At 37.3% G+C, this 27391-nt stretch overlaps 1 protein-coding gene and 1 non-coding gene across 3 annotated transcripts; both read left to right on the top strand.

The window, feature by feature from the left end:
* The first annotated feature begins 684 nt into the window (after positions 1–684).
* TRNAS-AGA (transfer RNA serine (anticodon AGA)) lies at positions 685–766 on the top strand. Its single transcript has one exon. It is a non-coding gene; the product is annotated as a tRNA-Ser (tRNA).
* A 460-nt stretch (positions 767–1226) lies between these two features.
* On the top strand, positions 1227–27187 carry CFAP418 (cilia and flagella associated protein 418). Of its 2 annotated transcripts, none has more exons than XM_002759121.7 (6): positions 1227–1393; positions 6312–6399; positions 9508–9572; positions 10125–10190; positions 19303–19398; positions 23899–27187. In XM_002759121.7, exons 1-6 carry the CDS (start codon positions 1239–1241, stop codon positions 24050–24052), a joined length of 624 nt encoding a protein of 207 aa, XP_002759167.1. In that variant the 5' UTR covers positions 1227–1238; the 3' UTR covers positions 24053–27187. The 2 variants fall into 2 exon arrangements, with proteins under 2 accessions (XP_002759167.1, XP_008981183.1); XM_008982935.6 differs by lacking the exon at positions 23899–27187 and adding an exon at positions 20219–20756.
* Positions 27188–27391: the final 204 nt, after the last annotated feature.

The following is a 27391-nucleotide window of genomic DNA, read 5'->3' on the forward strand; positions in this document are numbered from 1 at the left end:
CACAACACTACATGTCGCTTTTCAGGGATATTAAGATACTTTGAACAAGCAAATCATCTGGATTAAACGATCTCCAGAGTTTCCAGGGATGCCAGCCTCTTTGCTATCCCACTTTAGAAATACCCAAAACACAGGTTAAACTGTGGACAATATTTATAAGAATGCCATTAACTATACCTTAGGCTTGTATCACGCTTTACATTTTTCAAAGTAGTGCTTTCATGGCACGTGGGACTGTCCGACCTTGCAGAGAGAATTTAAATCGGCGGGTAATAGCTTTTAATGTAAAATGGGTGGAAAAAAAGGCCTGGGGGCCGTTTGTCAAAGAGAAAGGCGAAGGGGTGGAACAGGCAGCCCCACAAGGAAGCCGGGAGGCTGGTCAGCTGGAAATGGCTCCAACATTGTGCAAGCTGGTGGGTATGCAATACTTTGGGATCTCTCTCTCTCTCTCTCTCTCTCTCAGATTTAACCAGAATTACGTTTTTCTGATGGGATGCAAAGAGTTATACGGAATATGTCCTAAGAGTTTTACAAACAGTAAAATGATGGGCACCGTTACATTCAAATATGCTCTTAACAAAACAGCTCAGCAATGCCTTCCTCCAGATCAAAACGTGCCTGTTACTGCAACAGACGCTTGTGCAGACTCTAGATGCATTCTCACCGCGAAAACTTACATCGCCAGTAGTCGTGGCCGAGTGGTTAAGGCGATGGACTAGAAATCCATTGGGGTCTCCCCGCGCAGGTTCGAATCCTGCCGACTACGGAAACGTTAGCGTTTTGCCGTCGTGAACACCTACTTTGTGTTTTTAGAGTGTTCTCCTCCAAACTTCCGCAGATTAAAGGAATTTAGAAACGGATGGAACACGACAGGGACCCAAACGGGAAAGGGGAGAATGAAGGGGCGCGACAGTGTGCTTGTGGTTACAATGTGGGCCCGGGAGGGGGAGACGGGACGAAGCACGCCGGACAAACTGGAAGGAAGAAAAGCAAAGCATCGCGAGTCACACAGACACAGGGCAGGGAGAGCTACAGCCTCCGTCCCCACGGGCGCCCGCCCCTCACAAACCCACCGCATTCTTTGCCGCGAGCTCTGGTGAGCGCCTGGGGTTGCCACGGGACGCGGTGCGCATGCGCGGGGACACCTAGTGAGACGGGCGTGAGCCAGGTCCTCGCGTTACCCCTGGAAACCACCGGAGCTTCGGCGACTCGAGGGGGAAAAGGTCAGGCGATTCAAGATGGCGGAGGACCTGGACGACCTCTTAGATGAAGTGGAGTCCAAGTTTTGCACACCCGACCTTCTAAGACGGGGCGTGGTCGAGCAACCCAAAGGTTGCCACGGCGGCACCCACAGCAGCGACCGGAACCAAGCCGAGGCGAAAGAGAATCTCAGGTTAACGGGGCGGGAGGGGAGGACTGTTCTAGTAAAGCCCTACTCCAGGCCCTAAAGCCGCCCCTCCGCCGCCCAACTCAAAAGAAACCTGCCCGCGACCTCCAGCCCCTCCTCGTGTCAGGGATCAGACCCTTAGTGTCCCACCCTCCGTGGCAGCTCACCCCTCAACACATAAGTGGATTCTGGCATCTTTTCCCTCAGTGCAGACTCCGCCCCCGCCAAGCCCGGGAGAGCTGGCCACGCCCCTCGCGCCGAGCCGTCGGCCTGTGTCGGTCACCGGTTTATTTCTGCCTGCCAGAGCCTAGGAGGTTCTAGCCGGGGACCATGATGTCGCCCCCTTCTTTGCCCCGAAAGGGCTGTGCTGACCTCGCCTAGATTTTGCCTCTGTGTGGCCCAGCAGTTCTCATCTCCCTGTGAGGTGCCCTGTTAGACAACCTCATCCTGTTACCTCAGACCCCACTCCCCAGGCCGATCCGGGGGGCCAGTTAAGAAAGGAGAAAACAATTCCCTTCTAGTCTCTTTAGCTGAGTTTTGTGTTTTGTTTTTTTGAGATGGAGACTCGCTCTGTCCCCCAGGCTGGAGTGCACTGGCGCCATCATAGCTCACTGCAGCCTCCAACTCCGTGGTTCAAACAATCCTTCACAGTCCTCCCACCTCAGCCTCCCTAGTAGCTGGGATTACACACCAGGCTAATTTTTGTATTTTTTGTAGAGACAGTCTCACTGTGTTGACCAAGCTGGTCGAGAACTCCTGACCTCGAGCTGTCCTCGAACCTCTGCCTCCCTTAGTGCTAGAATTGTAGGTGTGAGCCATCCCAGCTGACTCAGTTTATTTTATTTTTTAACTCAGGGAGTTCAGATGAGATTAGATTCATGACAAAAGGATTAACTATTATGAACATTAAACCAACTACCTTTCTTCTCTCCATGGCCCTCTAGTTAAGGGTCCCATGCATACATAGGGAAATTTAGGGACATTTCTTATTTTGGTTTTTGATCTAAAAACTACCTTTCAAATTTACCAGTCGTTTTTCTCCATGTAATTATTAAATCATAGGACTTCCTTCACTTCCTCATTTCCCCCACAACCCCTCACAAAAGAAAATGTTCACATCAGAGTATTGTCCTTCACAGTGATGGCATGAGAGACTGCAGTAACTCTTGCTAGAATCTTTTGGAAATTGCCTCTTGCCTAGAAAACGCTTGTGAAATTACACAGAAGCAACTTTGGATCAATCTAAGAACGTCATCTTTATTAATTTTCTGGCTGCATCTTTGGTTTGGTGTTCGTTTTATGATGAGTGTATGTGTGATTTCCCAAAGTACTAGCCAACTCCATTACTAATTCACAGGCTTACCTCCAGTGACATTTATTTATAAAAATTCACTCTCCGAAGATAAAAGCATTGAAAAAATTCTAAAGGAGTACATAAACAAAATTTCTAAAAATTAGTTGAGTTCTGAGCAGCATTTTAAAAGAAAACCTAGAGACAACTATAATTACTATGAATAGGCTAACACTCATTGGGGTGGATGTTGTAAATATCACTCTCATTAACTTTTATTATCTTGTATACTGGAATGCCTTATGTACCTATTAGCACATCCACCATCCCTCTCCCACAGTAGTGTTACTTTGCAATTTATTTAGTACTCGTCATCTGTCCTTCTAGGGGTTAGAGCGAATCTATCAAGGAGCTTTTCAGAGCCGTTCATCTTAGGAGAACCAGCATGCAGAGGGGCAGGATGTATTGAAGCAAACTGCTCAAAATGGAAGGGGCTATCTATGCGGGTCTTCTCTAACCATGGGTTGTGTCATGCCTGCTCTTGCTCTACTGAAATTCATCCATAATGTTCCTCAGCAGCCCACCTTGATACATTAGATTTTTTAGTACTAAATAACATAAAAGCTGTAGTGAGCCAGTACTGTTGTCATTTATGAGAAAACTTTTCATCTGGCAATGTAGTTGTAAATATACAAAAACAGCAACAAATTGCCTAAACCTTATGCCAAATATAGTCCCAATCTGGTTTATAATGTAATATATTAAAAATTTTTCCTTGAGCCAAAATTGATACTTAAAAGCTAGGAAGGAATTTATGTTTGAATTTATTAACAGGAGATTACCTACTAATTGTATAGCAGTGTAACCTGTATTTCAAATAAAAGTTAAAATACTGATATTACCTCTTAAAATGATAGCTTTGCAAATAATACTGTAAATGACCATGCTACATCTGGATACCAGGAACAACTGCTAATGTAAGAGGTCAAAACATGCAATTTGATAAGTGTTCAAAATGATAAAGAGACATATGTGATTGGTTGGTTTTTTTTTTAAGACTGATATAGGTTGAGAAGAACTGCAATAGGAATAAGTGGGTCAGGATGATGCAGATGGGAATATTTAAAGATAATATAGCTTTCTAGATGACAGCTATAATAATAATAGCCAACATTTACTGAATTCTTTCTGCATGCTAAGTGCTTTATATATGTCATTTCATTTAATCTTCACAACCCGATGAGATGAATACAGTTATCCCCATTTCACTGACTAAATCAATGCTTAGTTACTTGCCTAAAGTCATATTGCTAAGTCACAAGGAAGTGGTAGACCTAGATTTAGATTGAAGTTTTCTGTATATACCTCTCATACATACCTCACACGTAATTATAGGTTCAACTATTTTTGTTTCTTTTATTTTGAATATACCTTTTATTTTCAGCAGAAACTATCTTTAAAAAATTAGAATGTCAGAAACAGAGAGGGAACCAGTAAAAGCTTAAGATTAAGATTTGATTAAGATTATTTGATTAACATTTGATTAAGATTATTATCACATCAAAAGACCAAAAAAAGTCTTACACAATGCTTTAAAATTATGAGTTCTCAGTGAAATGTTGACTTACTACTATAGCAAAGCATAGGCAAGTGTAGGCATTGTGAAATTTCATGATCTAAGAACAGACCAGAATCTTATGTAAGCTGGCAATTTGGATCTATAGCAGTACTGATTAGGTTGGTGGAGTTTGAATGCATCTGACTCTTGAAGTTGTGAAATTGCTTGAGGGAGGAGAATCCAGAGAGTATGTCCTGAAAGCCAAAGGAGAGAATTTTAAGAGGACATCTTAGCAACCTCCTATCAAAAAAGAAATATAAGGAATTGGTACCCAACAGTGTCAGATGTTTCTGAAAGGTTAAAGAGGATTGGAACTGAGAACAGCCATTATACTATAGTGATTTGGGCAGTGGAAACCTTTGAGAGAAGAATTTCACTATAGTTAAGGGATTAGAGGCCAGAAATAGAATATGATACCTGAAAGCAATTTTAAATAGTCATCTAGATATCATTTTTATAGATAAAATATTTGAGGTTCAGAGAGATTAAATAATTTAAAGTACGTCAGTAGTAGCCCTAGACTGGTGGTGATTTTGTCACCCAAAGGCATTTGGCAATGTCTAGAGACATTTTTTATTGTCACACCTGAGGAAGGGTGTGCTATTGTTTAATAGCATCTAGTGGGTAGAGGCCAGGGATGCTGTAAAACATCCTGCAATATACAAGTCTCTTGCCCCCACGTACATACCCCAGAGAATTATCTGACCCAGAATGTCAATAGTTCCAAGGTTCAGAAACCCCGTTCTAGGATTAGCAGCCAACTGATGCTTAAATCTAATCTACTTGTAAGGAAGTAGAAATCATGGATATAGACTGTTCTTCAGTAGTGAATAAGAAAAGGTAGAAGCTTCAAGAGAGGCGTTTTTTGAAACGTCTCTTTGAAGAGGAAAGCCTTGAGAATACTCCTAAGTCAAGGGAAGAAACCAGCATACAGTGAAAGACATTGAGGGTGAAAGTTACAACTGAAAAAGCTAAGCCTGGAGATAGAATCAACCATTAGGTAGTAGACAGCAGTCTCTTGCTTTTCTTAAATCAGGTTAAATTATTTTACTCCAAGATGTAACAAAGACGGGCCATGTTAAGAATTGTCAGAATAAATACATTTCTGAAATTAGAGAGTTTGACTAAAAAACTTTGTCTTCTAAAATGAATAATGAAGTTATGAAGTTGATGTACAGCATCTACTTCATATAAATGCTAAAGAAAGTTAGTCTTATATAGTATTAAGTGCATGGACTGCCCTAGATTCAATTTCAAGCCATTCTTCCCACTATTTATATGACCTTGAACAGATTTCTGAATCTCTTGGTGCCTTTTCTTCATCTAAAAAAGTGGGGTTAAATATATACTCGTGTAAAGACTAAGGACAATGCCCTGAGATACAGTAAGTACTCAGTAAATACTATTTTAGCTATTAGCTATTTAGCATCAGCTATTAAGTAGAAGTTCTGTGCAGTAGTGGTTTATATTAATAATCCATTATGGCTTTGCCTGCAGAAGGTAGAGGTAGTTGAGTAGTTGAGATATTCTGTCTAACAAATAGCACCTTTTTTTGGGCAGGGGGAGGGGTCATTTGATTACATGACCTTCGGCTCCTCTAGTAAAGAGATACGGTTGACTTACAATGGAAACTTTAGAAACAAAGTCAGAACGACTGGTTAAAATTACCATTATTTGTAATATCTGGTTCTGCTTATTATTGTGCATATATTGTATTCTCTAAATATGTGCTTGATATAATTTAGTTAAGTACATACCCAACTTCTCTTGAATATAATGTATATAGTTTTAAATGTCTCATTTTAAGTATATAATAGTATAGAACATATGTGAATTTGTACCTGATAAAGTATATCTGTCTCAACAAACTTGGACTATATCCACAGAGAAAAAAATTGTAATCACTTTTATCTTTCTATTATCAACTCTAATAATGGACTTAAAACAAAACTCTTCTGATACTAGCTTTATCTGCCAATAAACTTCTGGTGGGTTTTCTGTGTGTATATTTTCAGATCAACGGAAACATTTAAAAGAGAAGATGAGCTTGATAGTCTGATTAATGAAATATTTGAAGAACCCAACTTGGACAAAAAACCATCTGTAAGTAATTCTTTCATTATTTCAAGACATGTTTAGAATAACTTAAAGAAGATGAAAATAGCTACCCATTATCTTTTGAATTCTGAAAAACAGAATTAGTTAAAGAAATTGTTACACTTAAAGAGCTGTAGAAGCAGTAAAATATTAGACACTCTCAGTATGTGTTTTCCTGTGCATTTATCAGTAAGAATAAAAAATTAGAAAAGTTTTTAGCATAGAAGTCAACTCACACATCCAGCTGGTCACTTGTATTTATTTGTGGCCTCTAAGAACACTTTTCTAAAAGGCCAAAAACAGCTTTCATTATAGGAATGTGCTTAGCACCTCAGATGAAATGCCGTTGCTCTTATCCCATGAAGCAATAAATTGTTAATATTTAAATTTTTTAAATGTTTGTGTGTCTATTTTAGCTGTATAAAAAGTTCACAGGATAATGTAACAGCAACCTATATGCTGAACATACCATGACAGCCACCCATATTAAACATATCTTAGTATTTGCCATATTTGCTTCTCTGGACCTTTTTTTTAAAGAAGTACAAATTAGAGATATCGTTAAGACCTCTCTAAATCCTACTCTGTTGCCTTCCTTCCCACAGATAACCATTTATCCTTTCCATCCACACATTTATACTTTTATTACACTTGTATATAACCATAAACAATTTTAACTATGTATAGTAGTCCATTGTATAACTCTGCCACAGTTTACTTATCTACTTCCCTGCTGATGGACACTTAGATTGTGCCCAGTTGTTTGCTATTACAAATAATTGGAGAAAAGGCATATAAATTTTAACATGTACACAGGGAAAACCGTTGATTACTCCTTTATTAAATATCTTTGCATGGCTTTTTTTACCCATGTACAGAAGTTTCTCTGGGATGTATAAAGCTAGAACAGGAATTCCTAGGTCATAAGGTGTGCTCATCTTCAACTTTTCTACCCATTGCCAAATTGTTTTCCAAAGTGCCTTTATCACTTACATTTTTCATACTGGGCAGTATATGAGAATTTATGTATTTTAATTTTTATCAGTATGGTGTGTGTCAAGCATGTCTGTTAGATTTAAAAGAAAGAACAAAATAGAAGTCTAATTTACAAAGATCACAAAAAAATTAAGAAATAAATATAGTACCGGGGGTTTTGTTTTGTTTTGTTTTGTTTTTTAAAGGATAGGGAAGATAAAAGCAAAACAGTGGACTGAAAATAGCTAGGTAATGGGAGTGATAAGAATATGGAGAGGGACCATTTATATTTTTGTCAGCCAGACTAAAAATCAAATGACTAGTATAGATTTTAAGATCTGAATTTTTCAAAATTAAACATTTTCAATTCACCTGAAGTAATTAATAAGCTGATGCTGAGTTAAATAGTATGTCAACACAGTAGCAATATTAAATACAGTCATTCCTCAGTATACTCAAGGGATTGGTTCCAGGACCCCCACATATGCCAAAATCCATACATACTCAAGTTTCACAGTCAGCCCTATATAACCCGCCTATGTGAAAAGTTGGCCCTCTGTATATGGGGTTTTGCATGCCACAAATAGTGAATTTCCAATTCTTGTTTGATTGGAAAAATTCCACATATAAGTGGACTTGTGCAGTTGAAACCCATGTTTTCCAAGGGTCACCTGTACCCTGTAAACAGAATACTTCATAAGTGCCAAGTAAGTGCGTAAGCATGGAATAGTAATGCCAATTCGTAGTATCAATAGTAGGAAAAAATGACATCGTTTTATTGCTCTTCATTAGTTATTAATATTCATTATTAAGTACTATAGGGTGCATATCTGTATATGAGGCTCTATCTCTTCAGTTAAGGTGTTTCAGAAGAAGATAAATACTTCTCTGGTTTGGGTTTAAGATATACTAATTTGAAATAAAAGTAGCTCTTACAATAATGAAGAAATAAATTTTTAAGCACGATCTTTTCCTTTTTTAGTTATGTATTGTGTCCAGTTTTTTAACCTTCAAAGGAGACAACAGGTCTAAGTAAAATATTTATTGGGGAAAAAAATAGTTATTAGGAAGCATTGATAAACAGATGGTCTATGCTGACATTGTCATTAGAGGTTAATATTATGCCCTGAAAATATACTCCCCACCTCATCCCCTGCTTTCCCATTCTGTCGCATTTCTGAACTGTTCCCAGAGCCACACAAGAAAGCCCAGGAACCAACAACAAATGTCAGAGTGTGTCAGCTTAGAGTCATAAACCTGAGTTTGGATGGTTCATGAAACATGCTCCCCAAACAGAAAGACTTGTGCAAATTACTGTTTTTCAGGCATGTACCAAAATGTTTTCCAGTTCTGCTTAACATCAAATAAGAGTTGAGAGAAATAGTAAAACAATATTTTTGCCTCTATTAAATTTCCTCACCCACTATGTAAAATGAAGGCAGGTCTCTGCATGGTTTAAATTGCCTTTTCTCCATCTCACTTCCTCTCCTTGGCGGTGGTCCTAGTGTGTGGTTGGTTTATGTTGTTTGGTACCATATACCAGTTAACACTTAATAAATGCTTGCTAATGATGATGATATTATGTAACCATATAGGAACTACTGTATGGTTGTGACTAGGTAGCTCTACATTTTCCTTGAACATTTATTGGTTGATACCATTCCATTTGATCAAAATTAATATTCCTGAAGTTACACAGGAGCTTGGTTAGTTTAATTTTAGTTCATATGACGTACATTCACAGCCTTTAAAAATGAGTCTGAGGTTTTTTTCTTCCTCAATTGAATTTTTCTAGAATGAAGTTTTAAATAGCAGGTCCTTCATATTAAATCATTGAACTGTAATATTAACTGAAGAGTTATAAAGTGACTCTAAATCTTAGCATGCTAATAATGGCAATATATCAATTTCCTAGCCTAAAAGTTAGTAGAGTAATTTGCAAATTCCTTAGGGAGTTCTACTTCCCTTTTGCCTTTAAAAGGTTTTAATCATTGTTTTTATTTCAGAAACTTAACAATGATGCCATCAAAATTTGTATTTAAGTCAGTTAGAAAATATTCTTGTTATAAAGAATATTAGTTTTCATGTTACAGTTTTCTAAGTTACTTGTAGCCTTTCATTGTTTTGCTTTTTTAACAGAAATTAAAATCTAAATCTTCCGGTAACACATCTGTCAGAGCTTCCATTCAAGGCCTTGGTAAAAGGTAAGTTGAGATTGCTTTGGTGAATTCTACATACTACTGAGCAAACACTATGAGCATAGTCTAGTAGATTTTGTTACCATTTAAACAGCAGTGAGATTGAACAACAAAGCATTGGTTGGCCTTCAGGAGAAAGACCAATAGCAATATCTTCAGTGTTCTTATGGTCTGTGACCCACTTCGTGTAAAGGAAATTAAATGGGGGATTATTACTATTGTAAATAATTTTCTGCCGCTTAAAAAAACGTGTGAACAGTTTCTCAAAATTAATGTTCTGTTATATTCTTATTTGCTTCGTCCCTTACCTTATTTGGCAAACACATTTTTCCTTTACTCATTTTAACTCCTTGAGTGTTCCTGAATGTACAGGTTATATCCAATAAAGCAGTGATCCTACAATAAATATGTCTTCTTTGAAATGATTGGTTTGCTAGGGAAAATATACAATTTGATTACAAGAACATAAAGTCAGTAAAACCAAAAATTGTTAACAGGGCCAAAGTCTCCTACTTTTTGTCATAACTTCGTATTTTTGCATCTGTTAAACACGTCTAGTTGCAGTCCGGTGTACCTTGGTGGAAGCTCTATTCCATGTGGGATTGGAACAAGTATTTCATGGAGGTAGGATGTCAGAAATGTATTATACTTTTCACTGGGTTTTTTCCAAATGGATGCTCAGTTGTTAAAATGTAGTTCTTATCATCTTGGTATCAATACGTTTTATAAGGAGAGGTATTTTTATTAGCCAATCTAAGAATTATTTGTTCATTATTCTTGGATGAGAGCCATTGAAAGCTGTGATGTTGGGTATATATTATTCATTGTATTGGTGCTATCTTTTCTAAGCCCCACTTGAAATGCCTGGATCACTCCAATCCCAGCGTTGTTTCCACAGAACACAGGAGAGTGAACTTCCTTCCAGGCAGTGGGCGCCAGTCAGTAAGGCAGTTGAAGTAAAGTGGGCATGCAGATACATGATGCCTTACCCACACTGCCTTGGCCAGTTAGCATGCAAAGCTACAGGTCTGCATTACCCAAAGCATTCTCAAGCATAGTCGTTTGATTTTACATGTTTATGCATATCAAAAGCAGAAACCCTATTTTCTTTGTCTCTTCCTTGCTCTTCCTACACCCACTTTCTCACTCAGTACCTCTTTCTGGGCAGTCTTATAGTCATGATGCCACCTACCCCAAACCCGTGTTAGCCTCATAATCTTAGCACATTCTATTCGCATATTCATCATATAAGCAAACAGTTTGGTTTTAAGCAAACCCTACTCTCCTGCTTCTTTTGGTTCTATTTTTGGCAGAGGCCTACTTACCTAGCTTACTTTATTGAATATTTTTATCTAGTTATTTCTAAAACACTTATTTTTTGTTAATTTTTTCAGAAAAAAAGGCCTAAGTTATATTATTGCATGTTGATCACATTTCTGGAGGGATAACTTTACATAGTCAAGTGTCACCAACAAGGATACATTCTGAGAAATACGTCATTAGGTGACCTCCTCATGCACAAATATCATAGAGCATACTTACACAAACCTAGATGATACAGCCTCCTAGACACCTAGGCTAGATGATACACTAGCCTACTACACACTACTAGGCTATAAACCTGTACAGCATATCACTGCACTGAATACTATAGGCAATGGTAACACAGTGGTAAATATTTGTGTATCTCAATATTAAAAAGGTACAGCAAAAATACAGTATAAAAGTTTTTTTGTGTGGTGTTTTTTTTTGAGATGGAGTCTCACTCTGTCACCCAAGCTGGAGTGCAGTGGAGTGATCTTGCCTCACTGCAAACTCCACCTCCCAGGTTCAAGTGATTCTCCTGCCTCAAGCTTCTGAGTAGCTGGGATTACAGGCGTGTGCCACCACGCCTGACTAATTTTTGTATTTTTAGTAGAAACAGAATTTCACCATGTTGACCAGGCTGGTCTCTAACTGCCGACCTCGTGATTCGCCCACCTGGGTCTCCCAAAGTGCTGGGATTACAGGTGTGAACCACCGTGCTGGCCTTCAGATTTTTTAAATGGTACAGCTGTATAGAGTACTTAGCATGAATGGAGGTTGCAGGCCTGAAAGTTGCTCTGGGTGAGTAACTAGTGAGTGACTGGGAAGACCTAGGACATTACTGTACACTAGTATAGACTTTATAAACACTGTAACGTAGGCTACACTAAGTTTACTTTGGAAACCCTTTAATAATATTAACCTTAGCTTACTGAAACTTTTTTCATTTATAAACTTTTTTATTTTTTAACTTTTGATTATTTTATAGTAACAATTTAAAACAGATTATACAGCTATACTAAAATATTTTCTCTCTTTGCATCCTTATTCTATAAGCTTTTTTCTATTTTTTGCTTTTTACTTTTTAAACTCTTTTGTTAAAAATGAAGACAACACACACATTAGCCTAGGCCTATACAGGGTCTGGGTCATCCATATCATGGTCCTGCACCTTCACATCTTGCCCCACTGGAAGGTGTTCGTTGCGGGGTGTCATCTCATGACAACAGTGCCTTCTTCTGAAATACCTCCTGAAGGACCTGCCTGAGGCTGTTTTGCAGTTAAATTTTTTTAATAAGTAGAAGGAGTACATTCTCAAATAATGATACAAACCATAGTTTAGTAAAAACTGAACTAGTAACATAGTTTTTTATCATTATCAAGTGTTAAGTACTATACATAATTGTATGTGCTATTTTTATACAACTGGCAGCTCAGTAGGTTTGTTTACATCAGCATCACCACAAACACGAGTAAGCACTGTGCTGTATAGGACAGCTATGATGTCACTAGGAATAGGAATTTTTCAGTTCCATTATAATCCTATAGGACCGCTGTGGTATATGTGGTCCATTGTTTACCAAAACATCACTGTGGCACATTAACTGTTTTGAATAATAGAAGTGGGAGTTAAAAAGACATTTGAGGGTTGTAGTGGTGCCAGCCTACATCCAAGCCGGGAAGGTAGGGCTATAGGACCAAAGTGAAATTAGAAGTCTGGAGAAGCCTTATATGGGAATACCAGGCAGCCAACAGGCTAATATAAATTCACTGGACTGCTACCTTCTGTAAGAGCTGTAAAGAAGAATTGATAGTAATTGAATCATCATGTGTCGAGGACTCTTCTCTACAAAGAATTAGAGCCACAAACTGCCTGTAGAGTTGAATTAAGTGTTGTTGCTATCAGTCCTAAATTACCTTTCTCAACTCGCTTGGGACTTGTCTCTGTCATTTTCAGAGCCATGCCTCCTCTATTCCAGGCATCTGTCAAGTCACCCATGAACCACAGCAGCAGTTTCCCAGTTACCATCCACTTCCGTCTTTTCTAGTATCACCCACATAGAGCATTCAAGATACTATCCCTAAAATATTATTTTGAGTGTTTCTCCCCTGATCAGAAGGAAAATGAGAGTTGCCCTTTGTCTCACATTAACTCTAAACTCACTATTTACTTTACCAAATTGTTACCCTTACTGTTCCTCTTCCCTCTTTAGTTCCTTCAGCTCCAATTATAGGCTGGGTCAGATATCCACTTCCACTGGGATGCTTATCATTCTCTACTTTCCACTTAAGTTTTTCTGTGTCTGGGTATATTTACATTTATTCCCTGTCTGGAACATTACTCCCTTCTAATGCATGTCTCCTGCTGCCTTATCTGTTTAATTCACATGCAGCAGATTGATTTTTCTATTTGAATTTTTTCCTTTTTTTAAATCCATTGAATGCCCATATCCTAAACCCTATTCTAGTTTATAATTAAAAAGCAAAACATTGGCCAGTGAGGAACAAAGAAGCAGATGATTAGTCCTATGGCATGAAACAGAAGGGGTCTGATGACCGAATGCCTGAGTTCAAAGCCTCACTTTGCCACTAATAAACTCTGGAAGGGATGCTATCTTCTAAAACCTGTTTCCTCACTCTTAAAAACTAAACATGTGGAGATACTCTGAGGATTAAATGAAATAATACTTGAAAACTGTGCCTGTGGTGCAAAAGACAGCTAGGTACTGCAGGCACACTGGGTTCTAATTATGGTATCTTTTTCATCCATTATTTCTGCTTTCTCATTATGTTGTAGCTCAGGGATAAGAATCTCATATTCTACTAGTTTTCCATTTCATCTCAGGAAATACATATACTTGTAGGTGCCTTTTGTTTTTAAAAATGATCTTTAAAAAATACATTCTTATTTACTCCTAAAAACTAAATATTTCATTAAGATTTTCTTATATATGAAATATTTTGTACGTACTTTGACTTAGTTCTAGCACAGACAAAATCCTTGCTAGATGGAATTTCAGTAAACAAAAGAACAGCTGTTTTCATAGCTCGAGGCTCCTATCACATACCATTAGTCCAGTGGGATGCCAAAATCAATTATACCTCATTTCTACCTCCTGCACAGCGGTGAGACACCAGTTGCATATATATACACAGGTAAATGTTTATATTCACAGATCTTTTATTAGTTGCTCCTTTCATGACACAGAATGTGCACCCATAGAAGGATACACACGTGTTCATCTGTATTTGCAATGTTTTATGTGTGAAGTACTTTATACCGTCCAGAGCACTTTTTATATATGCATATTCATTTACCTGCTCCACAAGGAAAAAAACCCAAGATTCCGATCAAGAATTTTTACCTCCATTTTACAAATGAAGAGATTGAGGTACTTGTGCTAAATTCGTCAAACACATATTAACCACCTGGTAGGTCCTAGGGATTAAGTGAACAAATTATGGTGAACAAATAAATGGATACTTTCTGTCCTCAATGAGCTTTCAGTCTAGGTGAGGAGATAGGCTTTGAATACATGATTCCACAAATAACTATTTAATTTCCATTGGATATGTGGTGTAAAGGGAAAGTACGGGATACTATAAGCATAGATGATGGACACTCTTAACTAATATGAAGGGTCAGGGAATACTTCTCTGAGCAGATAACCAAACCACAATATGAAAAATGAGTAAGAATTAGACAAAGAGAGGTGACCATTGGAGCCAGAGAGCACACATGTTTAAAAGATCCCTGCGAAGGGGAGGAACTGGTGGTGTTCCTCTGGAGGAAGGAACAGAGAGCATCTGGCTGCGCTGGAGCATAAAGACTAGGAAAAGAATGGCTGCTGATGGGGCTGGAGAGAGAGTAGAGGGACATTTGGCTTCAGATCCACTAATCCTTTGGAGGATTTTGGAAAAGGTATGTCCTGTGTGCAATGGGTCAGATTTGTGTTTCTTAAGTCATGTTGGCTGCCCTGCAGAGAATGGCTTGGTAGTTGGAGGGGCAAAACAAGAAAGGACACAGGAAGACTGGTCAACAGGCATTAGAGTGGTCCAAGAAAGACGATGGGAGCTGTGACCTGAGTGGTAGCAATGGCTATAGGGAAAAAGTCAAATTTGAAATATTTAGAATATAGAATTGACAGAATCCAGTGATTAAGTAACTAAGGGAGGTAAGAGAGAAAGTTGTTAAGAATAACTCTAGAAAAAAAGAGGGAAAAAAGGAGAAAAAAAAAGAATAACTCCCAGATAATGTGTCGTATCAAATATTACAAAGCAAGGATTCAAATTGGTGAATTGATTTCTAATCCATTATGCTTTCTATGATACTGCTTAGCAGAAAGCCATGTAATGTATGGAAGTGGGAAGAATCTTAGCTGATGTTGCTGTTAAAACTGCTGTTCTTTTCACCCTGTTTAAACATCAAGATTCTCTGGTCCCATTGTGCAGATCTGATAGGATTTAACAGAGAACCACAGTGTCTGGGCAGAAGATTATATTGGGTTGGTTTTGGGGCATTCTTATCATAAACATCTGTAAAACAGTGAATTCTACTTACTAGCTGGACAAAAGAACAAGCTATTAGTGACATCTTACATGTGATTTCCTCTACGTTTTAGAGGGAAAGACCTGACAGTTTGTCTTTCACTGGAGTCATGATTTTATATTACATATGCTTTTATGTACATAGCTATGAAAGAGAAATAGATTTCAGCCATGAAAAGAAGTACTGATTTACATGGCCAGGGCATAAAGGAAATCCAATCTATCCTGCCTATTTGTGTTGTTTGTTTGATTTCTAGATACAGCTCTGGTTTGAGGTAGTGCTGAATGACTTTAGATTTTAGGAAATGATTTGCCTTTTACTGGTTGGTGGAAAGGGGAGAGAATAGTAGTAGAAGCATGGTGGCAGTAATGAGTAGTACAGATAAAACGAAGGCATTTTCAAGCCAATCGAATTTTACTCTCCTGATTCTTTTTTAAACTACTGCAAGACTGGATTATTCCATAGACTGGTACTAATTATGATCTAATAGAGGAAATTGTAGCAGTGGAATGATTTCTTAGCTGCAAGTTAGTTTTATGTTTCTCAGAGGACAGTGTTTGTAGGAAAATGTGGTAGTGTGAATAGATCTGAATAAACTACTAAATTTTAAATTAAATTAAAAAGCTATATTTAACATTATGGTTGAGATTTTACACATACAAAATGTCAGGAAATTCTAAATTATAGTACCCACAACAGCAATAATTCAGCCAAATTGCACATATGTATTAAGGCATTAAAGTTAACACTCTGTGCAATCATGTAATAAACTACGTATGCATAAGAAAGCAGGTCATAGTAGCTTTGGAAACTATCATTTTGCATTTCCTGACTTGTACATTCGAAATCTGAGTTCAAATGTATACAAATGTAGTTGTAGAATTTCTAAATGTAGAAATGCAACTTCATAAATTGCTAACAGTTTGAAATAAAATATGGACTTGCCTATGAAACTTGTATAGGTTTTGAATGTTTCATTATTATTATGGTTAATAATATTTTTAGACATATAAAACATTCTCAAACTTTCAGGTCAAAAGTATTTGCAATTTTGAAATTAGCATATCTGAACTTTGAAAGGAAATAAATGAAAAATATATAATATTTTCATTTCATTTTTTCATTACAGATGTATTATATAGTTATTGAAAGAATAAAAACAAAATTGAAGCACGTATAAAGAAAAAGATAATAATCACCCTTCCTTCCCTTTACTCAATTACTCCTGATGCAACCAGTGTTACTAGGTAGTATATAACTTTCTACATTTTGCTCCTTGTAAACTTACAGCCACCTATATAGGAATTTTTGTGGGCGGTTGTTTTTACAAAAATAGGATCATGCTGTATATGTTAGTGTACACCTTTCTTCAGATGTCCCTCCAGGTTAGTAAATAAATCTAACTAATGCTCTTTATCAACTCCCTGATATTCCATATTATAAATACACTGCATGTTACTCAGTTTTTTCCCATTTTGATAGATAATCAGGTAGTATACTGTTTTTTGTCACTTTGACAATACTAAAGTAAAAATTCTTGAGATACATGTTTCTATACTGGTGCTTTTATTTGTACATATCCCAAGATGGGATTGCTAGTATAATGGCTAGGTATAAATTTTAATTTAAAAGTAATACCTGGGAGGCCAAGGCAGGCAGATCACAAGGTCAAGAGATGGAGACCACTCTGCCCAACATGGTGAAACCCTGTCTCTACTAAAAATACAAAATAAAAATACAGCTGGGTGTGATGGCACATGCCTGTAGTCCCAGCTACTCAGGAAGCTGAGGCAGGAGAATCGCTTGAATCTGGGAGGCAGAGGTTGCAGTGAACCAAGATTGTGACATTGTACTCCAGCCTGGCAACAGGGCGAGACTGTCTCAAAAAAAAAATTATAATAATAATACCAAGAATTTTCCCAAAAGGTTACAGCAGCTCACATACCCACTAAAAACATACGAGAGTGCTAATTTTTCCCAAATTAATTGATGAAAAAATATATCTCATGGTTGTAATTCTATGAAGTGTGTGTACTTTTATTATCCCCATTTTACAGATATGGAAACTGAGTCATGTAGAAGTTATTTTTAACAGTTACACAGATAGTAAACAGTAGAATCAACATTTGAACCTAGGCAGTCTGTGTCCAGAGTCCATGTCCTTAATTACTATTCTTTGCTGCCTGTGCTACAGAGTGATTATTGTTTTTATTTTTATTTATTTATTTTTTTTTTGGAGACGGAGTTTCGCTCTTGTTACCCAGGCTGGAGTGCAATGGCGCGATCTCGGCTCACGGCAACCTCCGCCTCCTGGGTTCAGGCAATTCTCCTGCCTCAGCCTCCCAAGTAGCTGGGATTACAAGCACGCACCACCGTGCCCAGCTAATTTTTTGTATTTTTAGTAGAGACGGGGTTTCACCATGTTGACCAGGATGGTCTCGATCTCTCGACCTCGTGATCCACCAGTCTCGGCCTCCCAAAGTGCTGGGATTACAGGCTTGAGCCACCGCACCCAGCCGTTTTTATTTTTTTTTAATTTTGTCAGTAAGCATTTTGTGTGTAGTGTAAGTATTTAACCATGTGTTGAAAATGAAATGTTTTCTTCCACTCTGTTACTGGTCTCTGGTCTCTTCGCCTTTTTTTTTTTTTTTTTTTGGCATCTGAAAAACATGTCCTTTTAATTTTTGATGATCAAATGCATCTGTGTTGATTCTCGTTTTTGAACACTCCACACAATGGAGGGTTTCCTTAAAGTACATCAGAATTATTATACCGTTCAAATTGTTTGCAGCAGCAGTTCATAATTCTTTCTTACCTTGCTCTGTAATCTTTTACTCGTATAGTTGCTATGTAGTATATATATAATTGCGTTTTGAGGGTTGCCTGTAATTTTAATTCCTCAGATACTCATTAAATACCTATTGTATGCTAAGTATCATTCTAGCAGTTCTGCCTACTCCCTCCAACATTATGGGAGTTTTGCTCTTCACTGCATCTTGAACATCAACACACAGCATGCTCTTTTTCCTCCTCTCTTAAACATAGTCTCTTCAACCCACTTCCTTTACCAGCTACCACTCCATTTAAAGAAACTATTCAGATATACCTTCTACGTGAGGCCTGTGCAGACCACCTTATTTGAAATTGGAACCCATCCCCTCCTCATACTCCCAGTTTTCTTTACCCTACTCTACTTATTTCATTCAAAGCACTTGTAACCTCTAACATACTTTATAATTTAGTTATCATGAGTATTGTTTATTTCTTCTCTTACTGCAGTTGAAGCCCCATGAAGACAGAATCTCACTAACACATACTAGACTCTCAATAAATATTTTTTAAGTGAGTGAATGAATGCATTATGCCAAGTTGTGAGGAAGTAAAAACAAATACAATCTTTTCCCAGCACTTCAGCAGCTTATGGGAAAAGCAGATTCATTTCAATGTAATGTGACATATTCTTTGGTAGAGATATTCCTGAAAATTTCAGTAGGAAGGGAAGCATTTAAAGAAGTTAGCTTAAATACACTTACAGCATATCTAATATCTTTAAAGTGTTACAAGTTATAAGGTCTCCCTCAGACATAATTTGAAAACACCATGGAATTAAAAGATCTACAAATCTATTTTCTCCCATATCTATATATGTGTATGTTCATTGTACAAGATGGTAGTAAAATAGGTAGGTTTGTGCAAAAATTTAACCTTAAGGTTTAGACTACAAAGAATGCTTTAGTATAAACATTTATAATCAAATTAATCTCTACTTTTTTATTGTTTATTCACTAATCTAATATGGTGTGTCCTATAAATAAATCACCATGTTTTCACATTTAAAGATACCAATGATCTTTAATATACCATTCTTTTTTCTCTGAACAGAGCATGTGACCATCTGCGTTGTATAGCCTGTGATTTCTTGGTGGTAAGCTATGATGACTATATGTGGGACAAATCATGTGATTATCTGTTTTTCAGGTATGTTGCTAAAGAACTTCACTCTGAAAAATGTACCAAGTACTTCATATTTCTTATTTTGATATATTCTCTTAGTGGATTTGGCCAGATCATATGGGCTTCACCTCTTCAATTCAGTCATGTGCTACATTACAATGTTTCAGTCAACAATGGACTGCTTATACACAGTGGATCCATAAGATTATAATGGAGCTGAAAAATTCCTATCACCTTAGTGACACCATAGCCACTGTAATATCGTACTGCAGTGCATTGCTCATGTTAGTGGTGATGCGGGTATAAACAGTAGCATGCTGTAGAGGTTTGTAGCCTTGGAACAGTAGCCTATACCATATAGCCTTGGTGTGTAGAAGGCTATACCATGTAGGTTTGTATAAGTTCACTCTATGATGTCCACACAATGAGGGAATTGCCTAACAAAGCATAAGCAATGCATGACTGTGTTTCTGTTATCCATCTCCTTCTCTCCATCTGTCTGCTGTCAGCCTAGATAAGGACATGTTACTTCTGGACAAGAATACAGAAGTAGCCTTTTCACTGGTTTTTCTGCCTACAGTCTCTTCTTTCAGACCATCCTTCCCTAGTTCATAATTAAAGAATAGCTCAGAGTGTACTGTCCTGCCCAACACTCTTCCACGTACAGAATAATGTCCAAATTCCATAGCATGGCATTCATGACCCTCCACAATCCAGCTCCCATCCATCCATCATCCAACTTGGTCTTCCCACAATGCATATTTCACCTTTACAAGATTTTAGCTACATCAGAGTACTCAGGCTCCCATTCCCTCTGACTTTGTACAACCTCTTTACCTCCTAGGATGCCTTCCCATCATTTTATCTATCTAAACCCTACCTGTCCTTCAGAATACAATACATCACGGGTCTTCCATGATTCTTCCACCACTCTCTCAACTGAAAGAAAACTCTTCTTTTCCTATGTATTCATGGTGCTTTGGACATATTATATACTGTAATATAAAACTGAAGCACTTAGGTTGGTGTATTACTACCTTTCTTGTGGCTGAGATAATGTCTTACTCATATTTATATAATTTGTACATTCTTGTACACTTACGGCATACCTAATATCTTTAAGGTGTTACAAGTTATAAAATGTATTTGAACTTTTCATTGACATTTTCAAATAAAAATTTAAAGCTAAAAATTAATACAGTGTATTATTGCAGCACTTTTTAGTAGCATAAAGAAAAGGGTAAGAGACTTTCCCCTACACCTCCTTTGGCAGCCATTCTTGGGTAAATCTATGAGTATACCCTAATTTAATTGTTTTTAAACTTTTTCACATCAAGAACCACTCTAAAAGTGTTGAATCCTCTTCATACACATACACACAATTCAAATATAAAAATACATGGAAAAATTATAACTCGAAAAGTTTCACAGTTTCCAACCCAAATAAAGCCTAATGTATTCCCAAAATCCGAGGTCAGGAACCCATACTTTTAGGCTTAGTCCACTTTTTTAGGCCATTAGTGAAAAACTTACCTTTTAACTACAGGTTTCACTTTTCCTTCTCTGACTTTTCTAAACCCTCTGCTATTTACTGTCTACTAGTTAATCTAATAAGTGGCTAATAATTCCCATATGTCACCAAGATGAAGCATGAATTTTTATAAAACCATCATAGAATAATAAATGCATGTAACATCAAGACAGTGGTGAACACAGGCATAAACTATGGATAACTTAGTCGGTACTACTTGCAGTGTCTCAGAGTCATCAAGAACACCAGTTGGTTTACCTGAGATCTGTGGCAGCCTAGTTTAAAAATATATGTACTTTTAGATAAAACAGTGACAACCAGAGGACTTATTATACCATTAAAAATAAACAAGTAGTCATTATTTAAATCAGTAGAAAATACCGTCTCAGTTCTCAAGACACTTAGGAATATGTTTGGGATGTAAGAGAATGGAACAACTAAAGAAATAAGACAGTCTCCACCATCAGGATATAAATCATTGATATGATAGTTATTTTATATAGTATATTGGTGTTTCTTTATCCGGTAGTCATTATTCAGCATCTAGTCTATGACACTCTTAGATACTGGGCTCGTAAGATGAGAGGAACCCAGGGGAAGGAGACATGGGAGGAGACAAGCATGTGAGTAGCAAGGTTGTACAGACAATAGGGCCAAGAGCACTGATGGGAGGTGAGCCTTGGACAGGAAAAGGAAGACCTCTATGACTGTGAGGAAGCCAGCAAGGTACTGATGTGTTCAGGGAGAGCTTGCAGGAAATTGAAGGGTTTCATACCTGGTGGCCTGGTTTTGAGAATGAAGATGTGATCTGCTGAAAATAAGGGAGTAGAGTGAGATTTGAAGAGGATGTGGAATCATCACTGAGGAAACCAGACGTAGGCAGTGACCAAAGACAAGTTAAAAGGTTTGTAGAGTACCATTCAATGTCCAGCAGAACACAGGGAGCCATTTATTTTTAGCAGTGTTGATCTGCACACTTGTTACACAGTGAAATGCTGTGCAGTTGTTTGTTTTATTGTTTTATTTTACAGATGAGAGAAATAAATGTATCCTAGCTTTGAGAAGTTATAGAACTTTTTTTTCTATTTTTTTGAGCCAGAGTCTCACAAGTCGTGTTGCCTAGGCTGGAGTGCAGTGGTGCAATTTCAGCTCACTGCAACCTCCACTTCCCAGGTTCAAAGAATCCTCCAGCCTTAGCCTCCTGAGTAGCCAGGAATTCAGGTGCACGCTACCACATCCAGCTAATTTTGTAGAGGTAGGGTTTCACCATGTTGCCCAGGCTGGTCTCAAACTCCTGAGCTCAAGTAGTCCACCCACCTCAGCCCCCCAAAGTGCAGGGTTTACAGGCATGACCCACCACACCCAGCTGAGTTTTAGAACATTCTAAAAGGAGTGTAAGCTGTAATTATTGACCACCTTGCTACAACAGCTGAAGAAAATGCTTTTATTTTTCTATTAAATCATGTGTTTTCTTTAAGGAATGGAATGATTTTTCCCTAAGCTTTTAAGATATGTGCATTTTAAATAAGCATTTGAAATGTCGTAATTAGATCCCTGCCTATTCATGATTCCTAATCTAAAATCTCTAAGGATTCAGTCAAGTATCAAATATTAAGTTTTCAAAATATTTTGCAGATCAAATAAAAGACGTTTTTCCTCAAAAGCTTAGTTTTGGTGGGGTTTTTTCTTTTTGTTAAAATATATATTATTCATTTCTTCCCTCAGCTAAGTCATTTAACTGGTCAGACTGTTTCCTGAAATCAGATGTTGGCTTGGAAAATCTCTCAGGTTTTGTTAGGTTCTAACCTTCTAAATTGTGCCTGAATTTTGTACAATGTAATACTGAATGTGTGGCCATTGACCACCAGAGGGCACTTTGTAGCCTGCCTTCTGTTGCAGTAATACCCACAAGTAAAGTTTAGATGCTGTATCTCTTTTTCTAGCATTCATACTGTATTTCATCCTTTCACTTTGTATTTTTTTATCATTTTATTTTTAATTTTTTTCATTTTTCTTTGCCAAGGAATGTTTATATTAACTCATTACATGGAATGTCATGAAAATAATTTATTAATTAAACTTTGGTAGTTTTTATAATAGTATCAAATCCAATGGTTATCATTTTTACAATAGCTTTACTTGTTGATTTAATTACTTCAACATTATTAATATGTATTTCAGGATAGACATTTTTGTTACTGATAATATGAGTAAATAAGCAGATTATTCAAACTGATGAAAATTTTTCATAGTTAATTCATCGGAAGTCTATGATCCTTATGCCTCTAATGTTCTCTTTACTTGCCATATTGAAGAGTTTTAAAATATGGCATAGGTGAATATCTGAGGTAGGAGATGAACCACCATCCTTTCCACCCAATTTTCATATTATTTCATCTCTGATAGGACAAATCAGTAATTCTCCAGCCCTTTAGGTTATTGTATTCTACGACCGTCAATAAACTGTCCTAGAGAATTGCCATAAAAAGTACAGATTATCAAAGAAATACCATCAGAAAGAGAACACTGAAGCGTGTCTTCTAACGTTAGAGTGAGGGGGATCTAGGTTGTTCAGCGTTCGTGTACTAGGAAGTTAAGAAAATAGGCCGGGCACTGTGATTCACACCTTTAATCTCAGCACTCTATGAGGCTGAGTTGGGTGGATCACTTGAGTCCAGGAGTTTCAGATCAGTCTGAACAACATACTGAGACCTCATCTCTATAAAAAAAGAATTTAAGCCAAGCACAGTTGGGAATAATTCCAGCTAAGTTATAATCTTAGTCTTATGCCTGTGGTCCCAGCTACTTGGAAGGCTGAGGTGGAAGCCTGGGAAGTCAAGGCTGCAGTGAACCATGATCATGCCACTGCACTCCAACCTGAAGTGAGTGAGACTCTTTCTCAAAAAAAATAAAGAAAGCAATGACTTTTTTTTTGTGAGTCATTAAACACTGAACAAAGCCACTATGCTAAAACTTTCCTGTTTTACTAATAGGAACAACATACCAGAATTCCACAAATTAAAAGCAAAGTTAATAAAGAAGAAAGGAACACGAGCATATGCCTGCCAGTGTAGCTGGAGAACTATTGAAGAACTGACTGACCTTCAAACAGATCGTCAGCTTCGTTGGGTTTGTGGTAAACATTAAGAATGCAGACTGCACATTCGGACAGATGCATCCATGAGAGCAGTATCCATTAATCATCATAATGTTTAGGCAATGGTCCCTAGCAATACATTCCTTGTGGGAAAAGGCAGTGAATTTTACTGATACAACTACACAAGTTTTTAAGACCAAATGGACTAAGGAAGATTATTATAACACTTTGGAATTTTTTTTTCATATATATATATATGGATGTTTCACTTAGTAAGTAACAGGCATCTACATTCTTTACTAATCTGTCTTCTGTTAAATAGAAGTTTAATTATGGAGTTTCATACAAATATCTAGTTTTTCATTAGTAACTTCAACATTGATGGCCAATACACTTAGCAAAACATTCCCCACTTGTAGCAGTTAAAACAGGTAAAGCCAGCCAGGGCAGAGAGGTCATTTAGGGGTGTCTACAACACTTCCTCCAGACAGATCTGTTGTTGGCAAAGATCATAATTTAGACATGGAAGAAACCAGGTGATGAGTGGCTAGCTGAAGGCTGTTCAGGAGTTACAGGTATTTTGCAAAAACACTGCCTCATAGCTGATCTTACCTCACAAACTCAAAGCAGTGTTATGTACAATATTAAATGTACATTACTAGTTTTAGCTTATTTTTCCCTCTTTTGTTTATTTAGATATTGAAAGTTGTTTTCTCTTTTCAATGCTCAATAATATATAAAAAGTTTGATGCACCTAAAATCACAAAAACTCTAAAACATACAGGTTATTGTGGGATTTTTCAAATACTTTTTATCCTTTAATACCTAAAACTCTATCAAGTGAAGAAAATAGCAAGTAAGATAATTTTTCAGGCAGCCTGTGGACTTTTCTGGTAGGATCAGGTTGACATATCGTTTATTAGGTGAGTACATCAAAACACAAAGCATATCTGAACCAGCAGGTAACCTGTTGGGCTCCCTCCTGACATCACTGAGATCTGAGGAACCCTACAATAGCAGCACATTCAGGAAATCAGATCCCTCAAAATTTCTAGCTCCCAACCCCATTGAGAGATTTTGGGACTTTCCAATCTGCCACAGACTCTCTGCTACATGTGTCTACTGTATAGTTTAAATGTGTGATGCAGGGCACACTGAAAGGGAATAATTCCAACAAGGTTATAATCTTAGTCTCATGCTGAATTTGTTCCAGCCACCCTACTTAAGGGAGGAAGATTTGATCATTAGAATCCTTTTCCTAGCCATGACACATTTACATACTTGTGAAATTTAATGTAGTAAGTCTAGCATTACAACAGAACAGATCTTACAATGACCAATGCTCATACTTTTGTATTAAGGATATTATAACAGACCGGGCATGGTGGCTCACACCTGCATTTTAGATGCATCATATGGTTTTTATCCTTCATTCTGTTGGTATGTATCATGTTGATTGATTTGTGCATGTTTAATCATCCTTGCATCCCAGGGATATATCCCACTTGGTCATGATGGATGATATTTCTAAGATATTGTTTAATTTTGTTTGCTAGCACTTTGTTGAGGATTTCTGCGTCATTACCCATCAATGTTATTGCCTTGTAGATTTCTTTTATTCGTAAGTGTTTGGTTTTAGTATCATGGTAATACTGGCCTCATAGAATGAGTTTGGAACTATTCCCTCCTCCTCTATTTTTTGGAATAGTTTGAATTGTGTTAGTATTAAATCTTTTTTAAATGTTTGGTAGAATTTAACACTGAAGCCATTACAGTGTTAAACACTTTAGAGAGGTTGAGGCAAGCAGATCAGCTGAGGTCAAGAGTTCAAGACCAGTCTTCCCAACATGATGAAACACTGTCTCTACTAAAAATACAAAAATTAGCTGAGCGTGGTGGTGCATGTCTGTAATCCTAGCTACTTGGGAAGCTGAGGCAGAAGAATTGCTTGAATCTGGGAGGCGAAGGTTGCAGTGAGCCAAGGTGGCACCACTGCACTCCAGCCTGGATGACATAGTGAGACTCTGTCTCAAAAAAAAATATTCTGACAGAGTTTATCTTTTAATAAAAATATATCCCTAAAGTTATATCTACATGTAATTGAGTCAAAAATATAGGGGGATGTTGATTGAAGTCAACTGTTGCAAAATATAGCAGAGCAACAAGATCAACACATTCAGAACCTTGTAGCATTTGGCATATTATTAATTATGGTGCAATTCTTTTTTATTCCAGTAAGCAAATTTACTAAATCATTAATTCGAATTTTTTTTTTTGAGATGGAATGTTACTCTGTTGCCAGGCTGGAGTGCAGTGGTGCCATCTCAGCTCACTGCAACCTCCGCCTCCCAGGTTCAAGCAATTCTCCTGCCTCAGCCTCTGGAGTAGCTGGGATTACAGGCGCCTGCCACCATACCCAGATAATTTTTGTATTTTTGGTAGAGATAGGGTTTCACCATGTTGGCCAGGATGGCCTTGATCTCCACCCACTTTGGCCTCCAAAGTAACCTACATTGCCTCTACTTTGAAGGGACAGAGTTGTCCTGGTTTTTTCCTCTTTTATTATTTCATTATAAGTATCCTAAAACTTACATATATTGCCTGTGTTTGGCATTCTATAACATTATAATTATAAGAGTCTCCCAATGTCAGAAATATATGTGTGAGTTCCCATTTTTGTTGGCAATGTACTTTATAAGCTTTTTTATTTTTATTTTTATTTTTTTAAAAAGACAAGGTTTTACCATGTTGGTCAGGCTGGTCTTGAACTCTTGACCTCAGGTGATCCACCCACCTTGGCCTCCAAAGTGCTTGGATTATAGGCATGAGCCACTGCACCCGGCCTATAAGCTTTTTAATATAGTACAATTTTAAACTAAAATGTAGAAAGAATATTATGTTTATATACAACCGCAGAAATTATTAACTGTTGTAATTTAAGCTGAAAATGCAACTATTTTAATATCGGTATAGAAGTATAGTTTCTAATCAGCTGTAATTTTAAAATGCAAAGCCTATAAAACTTTCAAGATGTTTGCCTATTTGTTTTTAATATTTATAATAATTTTATGCAAGTAGCTATTGTTAAGCCAAGTACCTTCTTTATTTGAACTGTATTATACTCTCAGACCCTTATCCTGCCTAGAAATGAGTAAGTAATAAATATTCTATATTTATTTCTTTTATTTTATCGTAAAATATTCATTTGGATGGACATTAATTTGAAATCATTTTAATGACTTTTTTGGGGTAGGGGGACAGGGTCTCTCTCTGTTGCACAGACTAGAGTGCAGTGATCTGGTCATAGCTCACTGCAACCTTGAACTCCTGAGCTGAAGCAATCCTCCCACCTCAGACTCCCAAAGTACTGGGATTATAGGTGTAAAGTA

Source organism: Callithrix jacchus, chromosome 16 (genome assembly GCF_049354715.1).
Source record: "Callithrix jacchus isolate 240 chromosome 16, calJac240_pri, whole genome shotgun sequence".
NCBI classification, from domain to species: domain Eukaryota; kingdom Metazoa; phylum Chordata; class Mammalia; order Primates; family Cebidae; genus Callithrix; species Callithrix jacchus.